We start from the raw sequence: 21,085 nt of genomic DNA on the forward strand, positions 1-21,085 counted from the left end.
ACCGTTTGACTAAGTCATTGCACTCCAATCAGCAGCCTGATAGACCAGAGGATTCTCAGGCCCTTCGGCTGCAACGATATATCCGTTGGCACACATAGAGAACCTAACAGAGTTTGACCTCGCTGAATCAAGGTAAAAATCATCATACTTCTTATGCAGAGCATCGTCCAAGGATCTAACATCACCTTCGGGATGCAAAATGCTCCAAGGGTTCTGGCATGTTTTCCCCTTACAGCTCTTCATAACCATCATCAGTGAATCCAGCCGACTAACGAACTTGACAAGCGGGCGATTGTAAACTTTGGCAGTGGAATTGTAGTCAGTAATGGCGATCCCAGTGCCATTGGGGCCCGATGGCAAAAGGTTGTTGATTTGGTAAGGATCAGCCTGTTCATTTGTCAGTGAGATGGTCACAAGGCGGATGTGTGTAGTATCTCACACTCATATCGTATAATTCGTGCTCATTAGTACAGTGCACAGCATAGTAGAAGCTGTAATCCTTGCTTTGTACGCGGATGCCCTTGTAGGTGTTTCCAAGTGAGATCGAGCCTGTATTTAGGTTAACTATACGCGAGTCCAAATCTTCTTGTCTGTCGAGGTATTCTTACTGTTCCAGCTCTCATCGATCGATAAACCCCAGTATTCAACAGCAAGATGCTCGGCACGCGCAGAGAGACCCTTGAGAATCTCCTTATTCGTGAGTGGGACTGCGACACCGTCAAATTCAGGCTTTGCCGTGATACCAGCCATACGGAAGATGGTTGGGACGAGATCTGTGTGGCTTGTAACGACGTCGGCAATGGCACCCTTTGGTATACCTGGACCACGGATTAAAAGAGGGATGTGGATATCAGTCTCAAATCCACATGTCTTTCCGGGCTGTAGTCGATGTTGGCTCAGGTGGTAACCGTTATCAGTCGTATAGATAATATAAGTGTTATCTACGATATTGAGTTTCTCCAACTCCTGAGCGATTCTTTCCACCATTTCGTCTACTGCCTGAAGGGCTTGTAAACGCAGGCGGAAGTAGTTATCGTTATAGTCAATGCTGGTTTGGTTCAATTTCGGGAGCCGAGCCACCCAGTTGACACCACTAGGCTATAGTTTCATCAGACATGCCAGGATTGTGCTAGTCAACGTGGAAACTTACTTTGTCCGGATTGAAGTTTGGAGTCCTTGGTACCTTAAGACCAGCGAACATGTTCTCGTGTCGCAGGGCAGGAAAAGGAGGCAGGATTTGCGGCCTAGCCTCTGGTGAATCTGGCGAGATAGTTCCTTTCAGTGCTTCTGGGTTGATACGGGCTTCATCATGGGGGGCAATTGGAGCGCTTCCCAAAAAGAAAGGCTTTCCAGCGGCATGGGCCTCCCGAATGTAGTTAATAGTCTTATCGGCTAGATCATCGGTGTTGTAGTACCCTTCGCGGCTCACAGGTTCTTCGAGGTCTTTCTGCCACGTAGCATTCCAGTAGCTATACGTAAACGGATCGAGCAAGAAATCGGATGAAGTCCATCCGGCTGCATGAGGCTTGTCATAGTTCTCTGTAGTGTGTGCATTAAACAACTTTCCGGTGTAGTAAGTGTTGTAGCCGTTATTTTGTAGCCAGACGGGTAGGTAATCATCATTTAGCCCCTGACTGATGAACTTAGGATAGCCGCCTTTGCTTCAAATTAGTTTTCAACATACTAAATAGTAGAGCAGAATTGTTCATATCTCAGTTTGAGAGAATAATGGAAATATACATGAATGAAGCAAATTTAATGTAGTACTCACCATAGGGTGGGATCATGTCTGTGACATTGGAGTTGTGCGCCAACTTTCCAGTCATGATGCTGACTCGAGCTGGACAACATACTGCAGTTGTACTGGCTAAATTCAGTGGTTGCATCTGGAAGATTGTGAAAGCAGTTTTCGACATACCAGTAGTGTCGCTGATACATAGTCCCTTTGTCTGCCATGTACTTTTTGAGCAGTGGCATATAGTCCATCGATTGCATGTGGACATCCTGGTCATCAGTCAAGATGAGAATGATATTGGGTTTACTAGGCTTCGAAGCGACGGCGACGCCGGCGACAAGGCTCATCACACCAAAAAGATGAAGAAGCATTTTGTATGTTTACAATTCAGAGCTTGTGTAGTTTTTCAATGAATGAATAAGCGAAGAAAGTTAAGAGAGACGTATATCGATTTGAGGAACTTGTTCCACGTATATATATGTGTATGAGGAGTGGACTAGAACGTGGACGAGCATAGCAAGGATCAAGTATGTAGGCAAATAAAATAATGTTGGTACTTCATTGAGAAAACGGCTAACCGACATCGCTTTTCGTATTAGGCTTGCAACGATTGACTGTGAATACGATACCCCTGTCTATCGGCATTTGAGAAAGCCTACCTCTTCAGTTTGGCGGCAGTGAGTATAGTAATTTCCATATCCTGTTGCTATACCACTATTTTTCGAGGCTTATATGTATCGATGGTCGAACTTGGAACCAAGTACGAGCTTCGGGATAACGGGACTTATCATGACCGGCCGTATTTGAAGCCAATTAGCAATCGACATAGACAAGTCAAATACCCGACGCTTCCTATATTAGCAATTGTTTAGTAGCCCCACATTCACTACCTGTCATTTGACAGGGTTCTGAAATCACGACGATCCAAAAATTAAAACACCGAAAACCCGATAGGCTGCCAAGTATCACGTCTAGTCTACCTTGACGTGATAAATCCCTGGTTGAACAGCCGGGATTTTCAATTCCCATGCCTGACCATTAGACTAAAACCGTGCCATAGAAGAGAGTACCCTGATAGTAGATCAATAGAGCATGTTCTCCGGTGAGTGACTTTCCTCTTCAGTACTCATCAACTTATTCTTTGCTTTATTCAGTTGCTTCTCTACGCCATGAGGTATCATCTTTCACTCTTCGCCATTTATGGGTTATTGATGCCTTCTTTGGCATCCAATCCATCCAAAATTATTGATACAGCCGATCAACGCCAACTGGATGCACTGGCCATTAAGCTTCATCAGCAAAGTCCGTACGATGATCTGATCATAGAAGCACGCCAAAAATACGCTTCTGTAGCAAAGGCTGCAGGCTACAAAACAGAGTCTCCAGTATTGAAGGATGCTTTGGAAATGGCTGTTCAAGAACTAGCCTTCAGTGCTATGCAGAAAGCAGTCAATGACGACCCTGCGCACCCCAAGATCTATTCGCTCCTCAACCCTGTGCGCGCTTCTGTTCCTGGCGGCCGATATGCCTATGACAACCCAGACGCCATTTACCGCACCATTCCCATCATTTCTGAGTATTCGTACATTTTGCGAGGCAAACGGGCTACGATGGGTCCAGCAGACTACAGCCTCTCCCTCATTGCCAACGTCACCGAGCCATCGACTATATCTATCCTTGCGAATGAGGATCTTCTTGTCAATCCTGACGATTCGTTCGTTGTCACCATAAATTCCACGGTCGTCAAGTCTCAAAACCATATCGTGAGCAACTCTGAGGCTGTTCAGCTCTTCATACGCAATAACTTGGCCGATTGGTCTTCGGAGACGCCGGATTCTCTTACCGTGGAGGTCAAATCTACTAAACGACTTCCTAATCCACTGTTAGACGACGAGATCATTGAAAAAGCGAGGCAGTATTTCAAAGAGTCTATTGACTTATACGGAAGCTTTTTGTTGGGCGACCTGACTCTTTCACAACCACAAAATGTCATCAATGCACCTAAGCAGTCCTCCACTTTAGGGACACTTACCACACAGGCAAGCTCGTTCTCGCATTATAACCTTAGCAATACTGAAGCTCTGGTTATCACAATCAATCCTGGCCCTGCTTCATACTGGGTGCTCCCGTCGTACACGTTGTGGATGATCACCGACAAACCACGGGACCGACTTGAATCACTGAATTCTGATCAAGCTGTGGCCAACAAGAACGGGACGTATACCGTTGTTCTGAGCACGGTTGACCCTGGTATTCAGAACTGGATCAACGCGACAGAGGGTGGCGTGGGCACTTTTATGTGCAGGCTCCAAGGGTTGCCTGTGTCTGACGAGGTCACCTCGCAGATTGATGTTTGGAGCCAAGTTGTGCCAATGCAATACCTCGATAAAGTCCTGCCGAAAGGAACAAAACGCGTAACAAAGGAACAGCGAACCAAATACATGAAGGAGAGAGCAAAGGGATATGACAGGCTTCGTAGCTATTAAACATTCAAGTACTGGGCTTAATTTTTCTTTTACATCTTTTACTCTACGCAGGAAACGGCAAGCTGTATGTTGGCCTGAGAGAATATTACATACTTTAGTTAAGACTCAGTAGAACTTTCTTCCAATTATCTTCATCTTGGCATGGCAAGATTTTCTTATGATCAGCTGATAGGTAAAAGCACCTATCATGACATGGCTTAATGGAGTATTGTGTAACTAGGAACATGGAGACTGCTTGATGAAACATGGAGGAGAACTACGTAAGTATTGTTGATTCGTTACATGACTTACGGTACTCTGGCTGTTGTCTTAGATTCGAGAGTGATGATTCAAAGCCTACCCAGTTGTCTCCTCTAGCTACTTAAGGCAATATCACATACTTAATGTATTTTACGCTGATAGACATCTCGGGTAGGTACACGTATAGATATAATGTTATAATTGATCAAAACCGTGAATGCTCAAACTTTCGAAGCTGATTCATACTCCTCGTTTCAATCCACTCTAAACTATACAAAACCAATAGTTTCTATACCCCTGCCAGTTATAAGATAATAAGTAAATGAAGACAAAGGAAAGACGACAAGGTCGCGTCGATGTAAGTACAAATGGAATTGTTCACATAAACCACTCATGCTCCAAGTAGCGACAGGGCAATTCGGATGGAGCCGACCGAATAATCTAGACCTCTTCTCTTCTGCCTACTCCAGTTCCAAACGCGAGACCGCCATGGTTGTCGAAAGCAACCTCACTATCAGAATCCTTCGACACCTTGCTCCTGTTATTCATATACTCCGAAGGATGGAAGATATTGAGGCCAACGCTGGCAATTGCCATTGGAATGGCGTCGAGGACAAGAATGTAGACCTCTTTGGACTGGAGCTCTCCATCATGTCCCTCAATGTATTCAACCATACGAAAGATCGATCTTATAAGGATTAGCACGCTTACCACGTAGATCACCACTAGAAGTCTCTGCCACCTGATAGGTCGTGTTTTAGAATGCCTGGCAAATCGGAAGTGAAATAATCCTGTCACGCATATGAACAGACCAAAGAATAATATCTGGACTGTCAATCCGGCGATAATGATATTTTCTCCTGTCGTTCTGTCGTCCGGTGTATCAGCATTCACGAGCTTTCCTCCACCTGTAAATTATTAGTACGAAACTTCCATCATCCAATAATGTCGTGGATAAAACCATAGACATACCGATTCCTTGCAAGAGAATAGAGATTACATCTCCCAGGAGAAAGATCTTGGTCAACCAACCCGGCCGAATTGGTGAGAACTGCTGCCCACCAAGCTGTAGAATGTAGCGCCCCAGGATCATATAGATCGACGCAGCGTAGCATGTCGGCCCCAGAAGCAGGAGCAGGTTCTGCAAGACGTAAGGGCCAAAGGTGTAATCAGGCGCTTCTCCAGCCCCTATGGCGCGGCCAATAAAGCCAACGGCTTCAACTTTACGCAGTTTCCATTAGTTATTGGCATGAGACAACCAGTTAGGAGCAGACATACAGATGGATCCAACTAAAAATGGGAAGAAGAACCATGTCCTTGTCTTGATGATTTGAAAAAGGTGAACGGCTGAAGAGAGTGAAAAGATGACGACGAAAATGATGGATACGGGAAGAGATGGTTCGTAGCGATAGTAGTTCACCATTGTAAGAAAGATTTAAAAGATGATAGAATAAAATAGGAATTTTAGCTATTGCTTTGGTAGTTTGTGTTGAGGGATACAAATGCTCGTGGTCTAAGCATTTCTTTGTTCGACATGCCGCTGGCTATAAGTAGTTCTCAGACACCCGGAGGTCAACAGGATTCCCGGAGGTCAATGAACCAACGGGTGAGACTTACTTAGGCTATCGAGTTTCTTCATGGTCGAAATGCTTGATGAGAGTCGGGTCGGATGTTTGTGTACACCGACGGTGGGCGATGCCCGTATTTACTGTCCTCCAATTGGTCGTCCTCACGTAAAGCTCTGAGGCTCAAGAGCGCCTTGCTAGCGGTTGGGTCTCTCGGTAGTTGATTGTGGCTGATTTGAATCATTCTACACGACAACGCCGTTGCTGTATCCTTCCATCAGTTCCGCAAGAATTATATACAGCCCTAAGACCCCGAGATTATGGCGAAGTTCTACATGAGTCGGTTTCAATTGGCTAGAAATACGATTTCTACAGTGCTGAAGCAATTACGTTACTACTCCGCCTTGTCAGGATCATAAACTCTATTTTGCCTTATCAGACGGGCTGTCGGACTTTTAATCAGACCCAATCGACAAGGGTATCGTATTTAGAGCCAATCATCTTCCACAGTAGACAACGCTGGGGGTGCTTGACCCGCCTCACAGATCTTACAGCGACCAAGTCGCAGATCTTGCCCAAAGAGAATATGACGCAGGCTGAGTTGTTGTTGCATGGCGAGACTGCCGAACGGCAGTGCAAGTCTGAGTCAAGTCGGTATTTCAATTGTTTATTTTCTTTTCTTCTCAATATTGGCATATAAGGATACTTCATCTAATATTCTGGATATACAACAACAGAACATATTTCCTCCCTTGACTGTCTCTATTTAACCGACTCCCGACCATGGCGAAATGCAAAGAACATCCTCTGGATGTTGAAAGTAGGTCCTGATTGATTATGTCGCGACGTCGATCCACTAATCTCTTTCAGTCAACGAAAAAGACTTAAGCATCGGCCTTACCACCCATGGACTTCTGATTCTTATCGCTGCTTTATCGTGTCTCGTGGCATGTCTGGTCTCGACTTACTTGATAGTCAAGCATGCACAAAACTTTACCAAGCCCTCGCAGCAGAGACAGTGAGTCTTCAGACACCCATGCCACGCATATTTACTAACCTTTCCATCTTTGAGAGTGATTCGAATACTCTTCATGGTACCTGTGTATTCTGTTGCATGCCTATGCAGTATAATCTTCTACCGCCAACACATTTACATCGCCGCTACCTACGAGTTTTATGAGTCTCTTGTTATTGCTGCATTTTTCCTACTTCTCTGTCAACTTTTGCACGTCAACACGGCTACTTTGCAGACTGACCTTGCTGAGCTTCAGCCTAAGCCCTGGATACCTCCTATTCGTTTGGTGGCCTACTGTTTTGGTAACAGGACAGGGAAGGCACTCAACGGCCACAGATGGTTCAATGTGAGTTTTGCAGCTGATCATTTAGACTGCGTCTTCAATCCATACTAATGCTTCCATGCGTAGACCATTTGTGTTGGTGTGTTGCAATTTTGTGTTGTCAAGTTCTTTGGGGCATTGGTGAAATGCATTACTGAGGCTGCTGGCGTGTATTGCAAAGATTCTAACAGTTTCTCTCATGCTAAGATTTGGGTAAGAGACTCTTGGCTTTCACTTATCACACTGACACTGATACCTGTAGGTGATGATCATTGAGATTATATCCTTAGTCTCAGCCATGATGTGCCTACTACAATTCTACAAGGAAATTCGTCACCGAATCGCTGAACATCAACCGATGTTGAAGTTTTCAGCTATTAAATTAGTCATTATGGTTTTCTATATCCAATCGGTATGAGGAACGCTTCTCGTGATAGTTGGGCATTATTAATCATATAAACCTTGCAGTTCGTATTTAGCTTCATCACCAAGCCCGGTGGGCCTGTGAAGCCTAGCGGATCTATCTCATATCCATCTTGGGCGGTTGGTATCCCCAATACGCTTCTGTGTATCGAGATGGTATTTGCGTCCATTCTCCATCTTTACGCTTTCCCTTATCGTCCATATGAGAACGACAAGCCTTGTGACAGTGAGGGCTCAGAAGTGCTTGGACAAAGATATGAATTGGAAAGTGGATACGGAGGTTTAAGTACTGCAGACTCGCACTACGACTCGATTTGGTCTGAAGGCACCAAGTGGTCCGTCAAGGTGCAGACATCTGCCACGGGTGCGGTCTTGCAAGCGCTCTATTTCGGAGAAATTTTACAAGGAATCGGTAAAGCTGCGAAGTGGTTTTTTGTTCTGCGGAGGCGACAGCATTGAATGCATGTACTTCCAGTTAGATTCTTCCCAACCGCAATCTTAATGGTCAAGACTTGCAATGGTTTCCTCGACTTCCGACATCATCATCGGTTACTGCTTTATGAAGTTCACAACGAAATATTATATGCGTGTAATTTTACCCCATTCATAAACCATGAAGTCAGTGTGAACAAAGTTTTACTGCCTCAATCTAAACCGTGATTTAAACATGTATTCGAAGATGTATGGACTAACTTCTATATTGCATGATGCTTCATTAATGCCAGACTGGTGGCCAAATGAGTTTGTGAAACTCCTATAATAATCATTTTCTCGCTATCCTTGCATTCTCATCGAGGCTTCATTTTCTCTCAATTATCTGGTCCAAGACATGATTTTCTTGCCATTCTTTCATACATTTGCCTTACAGTATCATTTCTACCCACAAACTAACAGATTACAATTAAGTCAATTAGTTCCATTAGCCGTGCCATTGGCGCTCAGCACCCGATCATATCTTGGGTCCCTATTTAACTACTAATTGTTGACAAGGAGCTAAAACGTTGGGAAACATAAAGGTACCGGGTACGTCCTTGCAAATTGTTCGGACTTTAATAAAAAATTAGAATGCATAGCCCCCTGTCATTGTGGAGATTACAAATTTGTGCACGATGCATAAATAGAGTTTACAACCTGACACGACCTTGGACGCTCCGCCACTTTGGGTGACGATACCGATTAGACTGCGGTCAACAAACCAGTAGCAGTAATTTACTACTATTAGAAGCCACCAGTGCCGATATGACACTGTTCTCTTGAACCTTTGCGTTTATGAGATTTTGATATCTGAATCAATAATGACCGACTTCATCCAAATACCTGACGCGTCCGAGAGGTCAGCTCCTGCGAGGCGTCGGGCGCATCGGAAGTCAAGGATGGGCTGCATAACATGCAAAAAAAGTCGGATCAAGGTAGCAATTCTTCCAGCGACTGACTATCCTCTTAGCTGACAAGTTCAAGTGCGACGAGGTTCGTCCGGTCTGTAAAAACTGCCACAGACGTGACGCGGTTTGCCACTATCTTGACACGTCGCGTACAAGAGACTGCCCAGCTAAAAACGTCGAAATTGTGCCAAAACAGAGTGAAATGACTGTTGAGCCCGAGCCTGTTGCAACTATGTCAATGGCGAACGAGATACGCAGTGTTTCGCAATTGAGTGGTATATTGGCTCAGCGGAGCTCATTGCCCCAAGGATGTCTACTTGAACTTCAGCTTTGCCATCACTTCCTAGAGATGACGAAGAAATCAACCCATATTCAAGCTACCTGGTCATACTGGGTTCTAGAGCAAGCCACTCAATCGGCTGGTGTTATGGACGCGCTTCTTGGAACGTCTGCGTTCCACCTGCAACGCTTCAGCAAGTTCGACACAAAGCTTCTAATGGTAGCACATGGATACATGGCCCGTGCAATAGAGGGCCATAAGAAAGATCTGAGTGGAGGCTTGGATGAATTAAATACCTCCAAAGTGGTTGCAACTTGCGCACTCATCTTAACGCATGCCAACTCCAACGCATACCCCCTTAGTGGCGATAGCGACCAACGTCAACCTCATGACTGGTTTATTTCGTTCCGGAGGGCCATAGACCTTCTCAACAAAGCGTCACCGTTGATCCAGGACACTGTCGTCGGTCAGGAGTTGAGAAATCTTCGCCCAATTATTCGTCAGGATATTCACCCAAACCCTTTCAGCTTTCTACTCTACTATAACCCTCCATCAGAGTCATTCAATCAGGAGGAAATCGGCGTTTGTACTACGGCAGTGGCCCATCTTTCCTATATTTATGTCGGATTGATTACTGAAAAGCCTCTCCGCTTTCCAATCTGTGTTTCAGATTCCTTTGTGGCCCTTGTCACGGAAAAGGTTCCTCGGGCCCTGGCTATCTGTGGATACTTCTTCATGGTAGTAAAGCTAGGACGACAGTTCTGGTGGATTGATGGTGCACCAGAACGGGAGTTTGACATTGTTATGAGATACTTGCCGAGAAACTGGTGGTCAGTTATGGATTGGGCTAGTCGAATATTTGAGTGGAATGATCGGAGTACAGCACTATAGACGTATGATTGTAGACCAGTAGGGTTGGAATCGCAGCTGGCAACTATGATGGCTATTTGAGAATATTCAGGACTATCTATAATTTAATTGTCTTTCGATCTATTGTCACTACTGAGATTTTATATACTCCTTGAAATAACTTATCTACTGAAATAGAATAATAAACACTCCAGACATTGCAAAGATAAAACGGAATAATTCTAATCTATTTAATAAACAATAACAACAACTATACCCAAATTTCCGAAATCTAAATAACAGGCGTCTTTCTTCTCAGTATCCTTCTAGTAACCTTGTTCTTCTTACTCTCGCCTGGAACATACAATTACAACAAGCCACCCCCTTGCTTCCTTTTCAGGATAGTTTTCTCTTTCACCGTCACCGAAAAGGCCAAAGACTCCAACCGTTCTGCTTCATATCGTTGACGATGATTGGCGCTCTTTCTCCTTCTTCTGCTGTCGTTCAAATTCCGCTGGCTTTTCGTCAGGTTCATACTTCCAATTCAGACCATTGACGACACCGGTGGGACCGCGCCCAAAATGTATGTTTCCTACGAAGTAATGTTCCCAATCCATCATGCCCTTGTATAGCCACTTGTCCCTTGTCCTAGGCGTGAAGCTATATACATCTTTTGCATAGAACTCTAGACAGCACCTTGAGTCCTGATTGCCGTTAATAGTGAGGGCTAGATGATTCTTTTCTTCACATATGAAGATGTTGACTGTAACATTGCTCCAAAGATAATTTCCAACGTACTCGTGTAGCTCGGCCTGTTTTTGAAAGGGGTCTGAATGAGCTAGCCAGTCAACCAACAGTTGCTTGTGCCATTGCCTATGAAGATCCGCCTCCTCTTGGGCAAGCTGAAGATAGTCAATGGAAGGTTTAGCATCAAAAAGGGCTTGAATCATAATCTTGGCAGCAAAGTCGGCAGCATCGCCCAAATTTCCGCCGTTGGTGAGAGCAACAACCGCGCTTTTCGTCCCTGGAAAGAGATACATAGCCGAAGAGTAACCATTAGCATTGCCCTGGTGCCCTATAAAGAACCGACGAGTATATTCGCGTCCTAGGATGTATTTGCTGTTGAAAGCCTTTTGGTCTTTCTTTTTGACTTCGTGGTTCGTTCCCATATAACCAAGACCAGCCGTTGGCATGTATCCAGAATACCACCCCATGCAATATGCCAGTTCGTTGTCAAACCCATCTTCCGTCGGTCGGGTCCATTGAGGGCCCCATACCTCTAGCATCTGTCTTAGGGGATTGGTAGGATCCTTCAGAGAACTTGATCCATCCTTCTCTGAAATGTACGCATCCATCATCGCAGCTGAGAAATTGAGTAGACCAACTATGGAACTCTGCACACCAATGGCACCTAGAAGAGGGGAATGATCATCGCGAGTATATGTATCCCCGGACTTTAGCTTTTTGTACTCCCCACTGTCAAGCTTAGCATAGCCGTGAGCTCTGTTGGAGGAAGAGTCAAATTCGGCTGAAGAAACGACGGTATTTCTCAGGTTCAAAGGTTCAATTATACGTTTCATGAGAAATTCCGAGTATCTCTGGCCAGTGACCTTCTGTACGACCAGGGTGATTAACCCATAAGGAAGGTTATTGTATTCCCACCATGTGTCGAAGCGCTGACCGGTCTTGTCGTTCTCCGTAGATATATGGTTCAGAAACTCGACATAGTCATCCTCCTTTGAGACTATTGAGCAATTTGGACCGAGAAAGAAGATCTGTGGTCTACTCAGGCCAACAGTGTGCGAAAGTGCTGATCGTATGGTCGCCTCAGATCCAATACGAGGGTCGCCAACAGGCTTGAAATCCGGTATGTGTTTGCTGATTAGGTCATCGAATGATAATTTGCCCTCATCTACAAGGATGCCTATTGCTGTAGATAAGAATCCTTTGGAGCATGACGCGAGAAGATAGCTTGTTTTTGAATCTGCTAGCAGCCCTTCTTCAACATCGCGCAAGCCGGTGCTATACTCGTGGATTTGCCTTCCATGATGTAGAACTCCAACAGAGATGGACGCGACTCCACATATACCAGAGAGGGCATCAATTACTTTGGCTTGATCAAGCCTATCGACCAGTCTTTATTCAAACTTGTCAAAATCTGTGGACTGGGCTGTTGGCTTAAGACTTACTCTGACATCTGTGCTGAAGCCGAGGAGATGCAACTAGCCACTGCTGGCCTTTGAACACTGAAGATAATGGCGGTATGTGTTTCATAATTGGGAAACGATTTTGCTCCCTATAATCAGGCTCCAGGGTCGGATGACAATATGTTGGTCGCCTTAAAGCCTGATGAGGAGAGAGAATATGAAGGTGAGATGGAGGTGGGATGGAGGTGAGATGGGGACAGATTAGTCGGTCAACCGACATTCCGGTGGCTGCGAATAACCAATCATAATGAGTTTTGGGTATCACAGCGGTATTTTGTATATCTGTCTTATTGGTCAGAAGCTGTTGGGGTGATATACAATGATACATCACTGCGACAGTAGCAATGCAATAAGATTAACCCCAGTGGACCGGGTTGAGCTGTGCCTCAAAATCTGAATGTGGAGGTTGTGTAATAAAACCAATCATTTGATGAAGCCACCCTTCTGAGCTCAATAGAGGGGGCAATTGGGCACAGATTTAGCTCATCGGCTGCCCCATGATGATGCTCACTGCTTCCAGATCATCAGCTGAGGCCATTAAATCACATGCAGTAATGTATTTCTGCTTAATGCCTGTTATCATTTATTACCCAGCAAAGCCTCTTGCGGCTCAAATTGTCAATCATTTACAATTCTCACCTCAGCATCATCAACAGACATATAGAAGCCACCGTATCTGCGCTTACCCGAATTCAACAATTTTGACTCAAAGCTGCAATCTTTCATCGCTGTCGCTGTAATAACCGTCGCCATGCCTTGGTCGGATAATTCAAGTGCGATGACATCAACGGACACTGGTGGAAATGATCCAAATGAAAGCCAAGGTGGCGGTGGTACCAGTGGAGGAGGAGGAGGAAAGCCGCAACCAAAGCCAAACCCTACTCCCACCCGATAGGTTGAAGATATTCATCTTGAGTTCAAACATTTTTAAAACCGTTATTGATTTCTTTGAAGAAAGTTGTAAGAAGACTTTCAACCTCCCTCTTGCTATGCTTGCTGACGCGGTAAAATATGATACAGTTAAAGCAAGCGCGACATTGGATAAGGAGAAATGAGGTTGAAAATGAAGGAATTGAAATGCTACGTGTTCTGTCTGTGTTTTGGGGTGGCTGAAGTGCATAACACATTTTTTTTTTGGCAATACAGGTTGGAGGGTTGGCTTAGGCAGCTACAGCCTCATTCAGGAAGTGACAAGACTTTGAGGGTTAACCTTATAAGATGTTCTCGCTTTTCTTTGCCGTTACTTGGTAGAACCATGTCGTACAAAACAAACCTATGAAACATTGCAATTAGATCAATACCCCTTTTTCGATTATCATTTCTCGCCTTGTGTATCACCAAATCTTTGGTAGAGTGGCGTGTGCCCATGGATCAGCTCACTAAAATATGGTTGGAGGCTCAAGTTTTACAGCGTCAGCACCTAACAGTGAAAGAGCAAGAAACAGTGGAACAGGTTGACTCTTACGAGCACCTCTGCGAAAAGCTCGGAAAGATTCAGGCGCAGTACAAGCTTGAAAGATGGGTGCGGCTGCTAGCTAGGATGGACCCTTTTGTATCAAGATTGCGCTCATTTGCGACCGTACTCTCTGTGTTTGCTCAAGCTAAACCTGAGGTGTTGTCTTTTGTCTGGGGCTCTGTTGCCCTGGTCCTGGAGGTACGTATGTGCTGTATCTCTAATACGGCTCACTGTTTATTTAGCTTGTCTGACAAGGATATCCCTTGGCAGCTTGCCGCAGGGCATTCAGCAGTTTTAGAAAGTATCGTCGATACCTTCGAGCAAATGGAAAGGGTTCTACCTCGTTTCCAATGCTACGTGGAGGAATACATGTCACCTTCGCCAACAATTACTCACCTCAGAGACGCGATCCGACGGTACTACCAGGAGTTGATTGACCAGTGCCAGGATTATATCAGATTCTTGAAAGCCTCGCCGCTTAGTACGTACACTATTGTTTTCATATAGCAGGGTTCTCCTTTCCACCGGTCAGATAGATGATGCAATGTCCTGGACAAGTTATATGAGGCAGAGAACCTGAGCCAATCAGCCCGATTAGACTCACAGACCCCCTTTGATCGTCGCTCCAAACAGCCATGTTGTGTTCCCCGGTCTCGAGTCAGCCGCACTGACATTTTTATAGAAAACTTCCTATTGCTAGGCAGGACATCTAGAAAGCTGCGTACAGGCTCTACCAGGCGGCTGAAGCGACTGAGACATCTATCATTAGATGTAGAGCAAGAGGCCAGGATTGAAGAGCACAGGATAACCTATCGTACCCTGAATTCCCTGAGAGTTGAGCCTACAATGGCCACAGTTCTACCATACCATGGTGTCACTTACCGGCAAAACCCAGCTTTCTACCCAAGACCCCAGTACCTGGAACAGATAAGCGCAGTGCTTGGCCCTGATACTCCACGAGGGCTGACGAGCTTTGCTCTGGTTGGCTTTGGGGGCTGCGGTAAGACACAGTTGGCGATTGAGTACACTCACCGAACCAATCATTATGATGCGATTTTTTTGGTGCGCGGCGGAAAACAGCCTTCAGCTTTCGGAATCGTTTGCAATGCATGCTAGGCAATTGGACCTTATCAAGGGCGACGACGTGCCACAACAGGACCGTATCATAAGCCTAGTCAAGCAGCGACTTCTTTCCCTCAGCGTCAAGGGTTTGACATATTGATTACTTCTGTAATATTCTTGAATCGCTAACACCATCCATAGGAAAGCCGAGCAGGTGGTTGATGATCTTTGACAACATGGAACCTTTTGATGGCCTATCGTCGTTCTGGCCTAGTGGCTTGTCAGGATCAATTCTTGTAACCACACGAAACAAGACCCTTGCCAAAGAATTCACCGAATCTCAAGTTTCCATCCCACCATTCGAGCCACTTGATGCACGAAGATTCCTACTGCAATATAGGACAAGTGGCACGGAACCCACCTGTCAAGAGGATAATGCCGCCAACATTATCAGTCAAAGACTTGGAAATCTTCCTCTAGCACTGGACCTTATAAGGCATCATGTTTCGGCAAGCGGGAGCTCATACAAAGATTTTCTCAAATATTACGGAGAACCCAGTGAACTATTTCTATATCATCGGTTAAGTTCGACGTGGAAGAATGAGTGGTACCATCAGAATCTTTTTGCAACTTATACACTTGGAATGCAAAAACTGACCAATAAAGCTGTCGACATGATTCATGTGCTGGCCATCCTGGACGTCTCGTGCATTCCGCTATCTATATTTGGGGCTGATAAAGAAGACATGTCAGACTAAGACACATCGAAAGTCATATTGCCTTCGCTAACATTTATTGCAGGCTGTGTAATGGACCGGATGTTGAAGATGAGCTACCTCAACTCCAAGATTTACTCGAAAGCCCAGCCACGAATATATATGAGTGAGCACGAGGCATTGAAGACAATAAAACAATAACTGACACTTATCCAGACTTGACGCAGTGGTGTCTGAATTGATGGATGGATCTCTGATCGATCGCAACGTCGGCTCGGGCAGTCTAAGTTTGCATCGCATCTTGCAAGACTCTGTAGCACATTCGTTCGATGCAGCGACGAGATCCAGGTCTTTCAACAAAGTTCTGTTCTACCTCAATGGCTGCTTCCCCGCTCAACACGACGGTGGCTTATTATTTGAGCAGTGGTATCTGTGCGAACAGTACATTCCTCATATCTTTTCCGTCGTCCAATTTTATAGGAAAAATATGCAATCCTTGGATTCACCAGTAATGCTTGCCGAAATCATTCGTCGGTGTGCATGGTACTTCTTTCATAAGCACGGCAGATCGATCCCTAGCTGATTAGCATCCAGGTACTTATTGGAGAAACATCAATTTACAGAAGCCAAAATCCTTGTACGGGATGCGCTGGAGATCTGCAAAAGAGCTCGCATATCCAGGACCTTATTGGGATTTACTCAATATAGGTACATTCCCCGTTTGCTCTCGGACTTATATAATGTCATGGGAGCATTGGAGTACGAGTCTAACACTGAAGGCCACGGATTACGGTGGGCTATGAAGGCACGAAGTATTCGGCAAGAGCTATGTTTGACTCTCGACCTTGAAAGAGACAAATGTATGCTACAGGTGTTTCAGAATAACATTGCGCTTGATATGCTAGCGAATGGTCAGCTACTAGAAGCACTGCCGTTACTAGAAGCCGTCCACGAATATGACGCCTCCACGAGTGGCGTCAATACGGACAATTTTTACCGAACTCTCAATCTCTCGACTTGCTATCGACTATTAGGAAAGTATATCAATGCAATGGATTGCTCAAACATAGCGATGAGGGTGATACAAGAGCATATTGGTGAGGATAGTGTACCAATGGCAACGTGAGTCCCACCGCCTCAAACAACTGATTCTAGCAATAACACCACTTTCAGCGCACGCTTCTGCTGGGGAAACTTACTACTATGCATGGACGATCGAGTTGGTGCATACAACGCGTTCTCTATGTGCTTTCTCACTCGTCAAAAGCTCATGCCGGCTCATTTTGACACTGCTTTCGCGGCACACAAACTTGGAGCCATGGCTGTTCAGAACGGAGATTTAGGCGCATCCATGTACGGTTTTTATCTTTTAACCCTTAATCAACGTGATTTTTACGAACTTGCTAACCAATGGTGGTGAATGTAGCCAGTTTCTAACCCAAGCTTTACAAATCTTGGGCGATACAGATCCCATGAGCCTCGCTGCGATACGAACCGCGTATCTTCTGAGTATAGTTCTGCTCCAGTCTAATCAGAGTGATGCGGCCAAACTCATGCGTTCTAGAGTCAACCAGGCTCTTGAAGCTAAAGGGAAACGTGTAGATGCCGAAAAGGCTGGTTATTCGCAGAGCTTTTTCAATTCATTGGTTTTATTCCGACATTTATAGAATTGCAAAATGGTGGGCTTAGGGAAGGTTGGCGAACAGTGAGAGTCTCGAAAAAGATAAAAGTGATGGAGATTATTGTTGAAGTGAGGTAATGAGATTGATGTTAGAATTAAGATTTAACTCCAGACAGTACATGTCTCTCTAAGCTATATGTACGTGACTGACGGATCGGACTATCTATGTACCATCTATCATGTTCAATCTTCAACCTCAACAATTATTGACCTGTTGAAAAGCCTACCCTGGACTCATTTATTCTGAGATAAAAATAGAAAAGAGAGAAAAGAGAACCGACATAGAAAGAGTGACCTATACAGAGTGGCAGGAAGAGAAATAGGAAATATCTTACCCATTAAGGTCAGAAGATTCAGGTACAACTTGTGTTAAGACATAGGTCACTATGATCTTAATTCTTTTTGCTTTTCATAATTGGAGAAATGCTAAATGAACTCAATTGTTCAACGAGGGTAGCGAGAAAGATGGGTGGCAAATTCCATATCACGGCCTTTATTGAAGGTATTTAGTGATTGTTCATGATTTTCATTTTCTGATACGGACTCCGTCTCTCAATGAGTGATACTTCAAGAACAGATAGTCACACTCTATGTGTATCTATGACTTCATGACCCATCTCATCACATAGAGAAACAAGACCCTTGAAATCAACCCCTGTCAAGACAACTCTTGTGCCATTACTATTGGCTGGGGCTTGAATGAGGGGCTCCCACATGCCGATTGGTCAACGGAAATGTTCCGGAGTCTTTCCGTTAGATAAACCATGTCCAAACTCATGAACCAAAAATAGCTTCATCCCCTTTTTATAATCTTTGCCCGGTCACTTCGCCAATGTCCCAGCAACTTCGACCGCTGTTACCACGAACAGCGCAGGATAAGAATCTCGCTCCACTATATAGTGAGAGTAACGTTCCTGAAAGACAACTCGCGCTTAAACGAAAGCACACCCCTACAGCTTGCGGTGGGTGCCGAAGACGAAAGACAAGGGTAAGACAGTCATTAACAAAGCCGAGTCTTGGCATACTTGCTATGAACTATATTATATCTCAAGCACCTACTGACCCGGGTCTAGTGTGGCGGAGAGCGTCCCGCCTGTTTTGCGTGTATTCGCCTCGGTCGTTCAGCAGAATGCACGTACGAGACGAATCCCACAGAGACAAAAAGTCAAGCATTGAAGCGAAAATTCAGTGCTGTAGATGGTGAAAATAGTATCCATCGTAGATTCGTTGACATCCTCAGGTCTTACCCCGCTCAAGATGTCAGCGACATTCTGAACCGTCTTCGTGGTGGGACCAGCGTTGATGAACTTGTACGGCATATTGAGTCAGGAGATATGCTCCTGGAGCTCTCGGTTGTGCCGGAAGTACAATGGCGACATAACCCTGGTGGTCTATTGATCATTCCCGACCTACTCAAGATAGCCAATAATCCCTATGCGAAATCTCTCATCTATCAACTAAAATTCGATTCACTGTCGCCTACAAGACCTTGGCCACCACTGACAGCATCTCAAGCTTCGTACAATGCCCCTTATCACACTGCCACCATGGTCAGCGCCCTTCTTGACAGTTGCCAGCCATCCATGTGGACGACAGTATCCAAAGATGATGAACTTCTTCGAGAAATCCTTCGCCGCTATTTTACTTCCGTCTACGTATTCCTTCCTTTCTTTCATATGGACTTTTTCTTGTACGACATGGCCCGCGGGAGACGTCGTTTCTGCTCTTCCCTACTTGTCAATACTATTCTGGCCGCTGGTTGTGTAAGTATCAATAATATTAACAAGATCTCGTATCAAACAGAGTAGCTGACCACTGTTGATGTTATTAGAGAGCATGTCCTCAGATACCAGATCGTCACGATTTTTGCAACCCTTCTCTACTGCAGTACAAGTTCCTATCAGAAGCTCGTCGGCTGCGGGAACTCTCGGATGGTGAAAGCACCATCACTGGAGTACAAGCAGATATGATATTGAATCTTGAGCATGGTATGAACGGTCAAGATAAGCTCGGATTTTCTCTCTGCGTTGCAGCTGTTGCTACAGCGCAAAGACTGGGACTCTTTGATGACTATCCTGCAACGTTGAGCAAAGCCTCAAGAACAGTAAGGACAATAACTGCCTGGGCTCTGTTTGCTTGGCAAGGGTACGAAAGCCAGGTTGCGTTGGAAAATATGCCAAGAAAAATCCAGAAACTAATCCATATGCACAGACTTCAAAATTATCACCATGAGCGACCTCCTCTTCTTACATCACCCCCCACTGTAGCGTTACCTACTGCTAATGAAGCCTACGGAGAGATTTGGATAAGATACTCTGCATCTCATTCACCTATACCTGTCCATTTCAGCAACATCTTTATCGCCTTGGCTCAGTTTCGAACAATATTGAACGAAATCTCTGATCGTCTCAACTCCCCTGTCATTTCACAGAAAGTGATGGACATTGGTGAAGCATCATTATATTATCATCGACTTGAAGAATGGTATAACACGCTTCCAAGGTGTCTTGACGCACACAATGTGGTGTTTCCTGCGCATTTCAATCTACAGTGAGTTTTCTTTCTCTTTTTACAGCTTTTTTCTCGTGCTTGGTCCTGAGTAATCTGACGAGCTAACATGTGCAGCCTGCACTACCGGCTTGTTGTAGAACGTCTGTTAACACCATACGTTGCGGATGGTGGCCTTGACACTCCAAGCATGTCGGGAATCAACCCTAGGAAGATCATCGATGATGGCAGAATGTGCATGCAGACACTGATTCGGCTATACTATGGCAGTCATGGCGACGATGGATATGACTTTATCAGTGTTCTCTTCGCTCAGTATGTAGGCTTCTCGGCTCTTATCAGTGGAAAGGCAGTGCAACAAGCCACCGATAGGTCTATTCAGGGAATCAATGATTCCGACGCCCTGATATGCGCTTGCATTCTTCGGGGTCAAAGCCACATGTCGTACTTGAGCGATATGGTACTCCGAGTCATGCATAAATCTGCACCTCTAGATCTTGCTGGGAAAATATCGAGGCTTACAAACATATACAAAGATGATAAGCCCCGGGCTACTTTGCCGCTGGTTCAAACTGAGTGGCCAATGTTTGTCGGGCAAGTCCGCTGTAAAGATGAGCGCAGGTTGGGTAATCTGTTCCGTGCGATTGCTGAACTATCTGGAAATAATGAAGATGGTAGTGATGACGAGGAAGAGGCCTATGTCTAGTACTATGCATTGTTTTTTGAACAATTGTTGAGAATGAAAGTATAAATATGAGCTATCGTTACCGCTACCGGCAGAGAAGTGCCTGTGACTTTTGAACATAAGACCATTGAAGACATGACAACCATATTTGAGGGTACCAACGTCTTTAAAACACCATGTCATCAAGCTAGTACTTGCCGGAGATCCATTTCTCTAAATTGGAGTATGAGCTCGTGAAGCTGCCCCATATCGGAATTGTCAAAAGCGCGATTCGGTCTGCCTTGGTCCCTGTTGGAGCCTGTGTAGGGACTGAGACGATTGCTTTGACATTTGCCACATTGACTGTACAGAATTACTGCAAGGCACCAATACTCCCTGGTATGTCGATAGAATCCGACCCGCCCTGGCAGGGGTTTCTCAAGTGGCTCATTATTGACGGTAGTTGGGACTCGGCTGTTCCAAACTCGTATCCA

At 45.0% G+C, this 21,085-nt stretch overlaps 8 protein-coding genes across 8 annotated transcripts; 5 read left to right on the forward strand and 3 right to left on the reverse strand.

Annotated features, from left to right (window-relative positions):
• Positions 1-9: 9 nt before the first annotated feature.
• On the reverse strand, positions 10-2,106 carry FSST1_000261 (sulfatase family protein; the record flags this gene model as incomplete). The annotated part of the gene is made up of 6 exons (XM_083228625.1): positions 10-387; positions 440-549; positions 609-1,098; positions 1,151-1,656; positions 1,772-1,863; positions 1,919-2,106. The coding sequence occupies 6 exons, from the start codon at positions 2,104-2,106 to the stop codon at positions 10-12; spliced, it is 1,764 nt and encodes a 587-aa protein (XP_083090443.1).
• Positions 2,107-2,904: 798 nt separating this feature from the next.
• FSST1_000262 (uncharacterized protein) lies at positions 2,905-4,221 on the forward strand (the record flags this gene model as incomplete). The annotated part of the gene is made up of 1 exon (XM_083228636.1): positions 2,905-4,221. The coding sequence occupies one exon, from the start codon at positions 2,905-2,907 to the stop codon at positions 4,219-4,221; it is 1,317 nt and encodes a 438-aa protein (XP_083090444.1).
• A 681-nt stretch (positions 4,222-4,902) lies between these two features.
• FSST1_000263 (RTA1 like protein-domain-containing protein) lies at positions 4,903-5,884 on the reverse strand (the record flags this gene model as incomplete). The annotated part of the gene is made up of 3 exons (XM_083228647.1): positions 4,903-5,369; positions 5,434-5,682; positions 5,740-5,884. The coding sequence occupies 3 exons, from the start codon at positions 5,882-5,884 to the stop codon at positions 4,903-4,905; spliced, it is 861 nt and encodes a 286-aa protein (XP_083090445.1).
• Positions 5,885-6,809: 925 nt separating this feature from the next.
• On the forward strand, positions 6,810-8,245 carry FSST1_000264 (organic solute transporter Ostalpha-domain-containing protein; the record flags this gene model as incomplete). Its single annotated transcript, XM_083228658.1, has 6 exons — positions 6,810-6,846; positions 6,897-7,044; positions 7,099-7,387; positions 7,451-7,576; positions 7,626-7,775; positions 7,832-8,245. The coding sequence occupies 6 exons, from the start codon at positions 6,810-6,812 to the stop codon at positions 8,243-8,245; spliced, it is 1,164 nt and encodes a 387-aa protein (XP_083090446.1).
• Positions 8,246-9,081: 836 nt separating this feature from the next.
• On the forward strand, positions 9,082-10,339 carry FSST1_000265 (Zn(II)2Cys6 transcription factor domain-containing protein; the record flags this gene model as incomplete). The annotated part of the gene is made up of 2 exons (XM_083228669.1): positions 9,082-9,195; positions 9,245-10,339. The coding sequence occupies 2 exons, from the start codon at positions 9,082-9,084 to the stop codon at positions 10,337-10,339; spliced, it is 1,209 nt and encodes a 402-aa protein (XP_083090447.1).
• Positions 10,340-10,717: 378 nt separating this feature from the next.
• FSST1_000266 (serine hydrolase domain-containing protein) lies at positions 10,718-12,494 on the reverse strand (the record flags this gene model as incomplete). Its single annotated transcript, XM_083228679.1, has 3 exons — positions 10,718-10,794; positions 10,848-12,433; positions 12,487-12,494. 3 exons carry the CDS (start codon positions 12,492-12,494, stop codon positions 10,718-10,720), a joined length of 1,671 nt encoding a protein of 556 aa, XP_083090448.1.
• Positions 12,495-13,870: 1,376 nt separating this feature from the next.
• On the forward strand, positions 13,871-17,405 carry FSST1_000267 (uncharacterized protein; the record flags this gene model as incomplete). The annotated part of the gene is made up of 10 exons (XM_083228690.1): positions 13,871-14,158; positions 14,231-14,441; positions 14,643-14,982; positions 15,041-15,168; positions 15,224-15,770; positions 15,824-15,904; positions 15,955-16,272; positions 16,333-16,860; positions 16,912-17,091; positions 17,165-17,405. The coding sequence occupies 10 exons, from the start codon at positions 13,871-13,873 to the stop codon at positions 17,403-17,405; spliced, it is 2,862 nt and encodes a 953-aa protein (XP_083090449.1).
• Positions 17,406-18,251: 846 nt separating this feature from the next.
• FSST1_000268 (Zn(II)2Cys6 transcription factor) lies at positions 18,252-20,633 on the forward strand (the record flags this gene model as incomplete). The annotated part of the gene is made up of 5 exons (XM_083228700.1): positions 18,252-18,407; positions 18,493-19,182; positions 19,251-19,564; positions 19,631-19,969; positions 20,045-20,633. 5 exons carry the CDS (start codon positions 18,252-18,254, stop codon positions 20,631-20,633), a joined length of 2,088 nt encoding a protein of 695 aa, XP_083090450.1.
• Between the last annotated feature and the right edge of the window lie 452 nt (positions 20,634-21,085).

Source organism: Fusarium sambucinum, chromosome IV (genome assembly GCF_050947815.1).
Source record: "Fusarium sambucinum isolate potato_lamoka chromosome IV, whole genome shotgun sequence".
NCBI classification, from domain to species: Eukaryota; Fungi; Ascomycota; class Sordariomycetes; order Hypocreales; family Nectriaceae; genus Fusarium; species Fusarium sambucinum.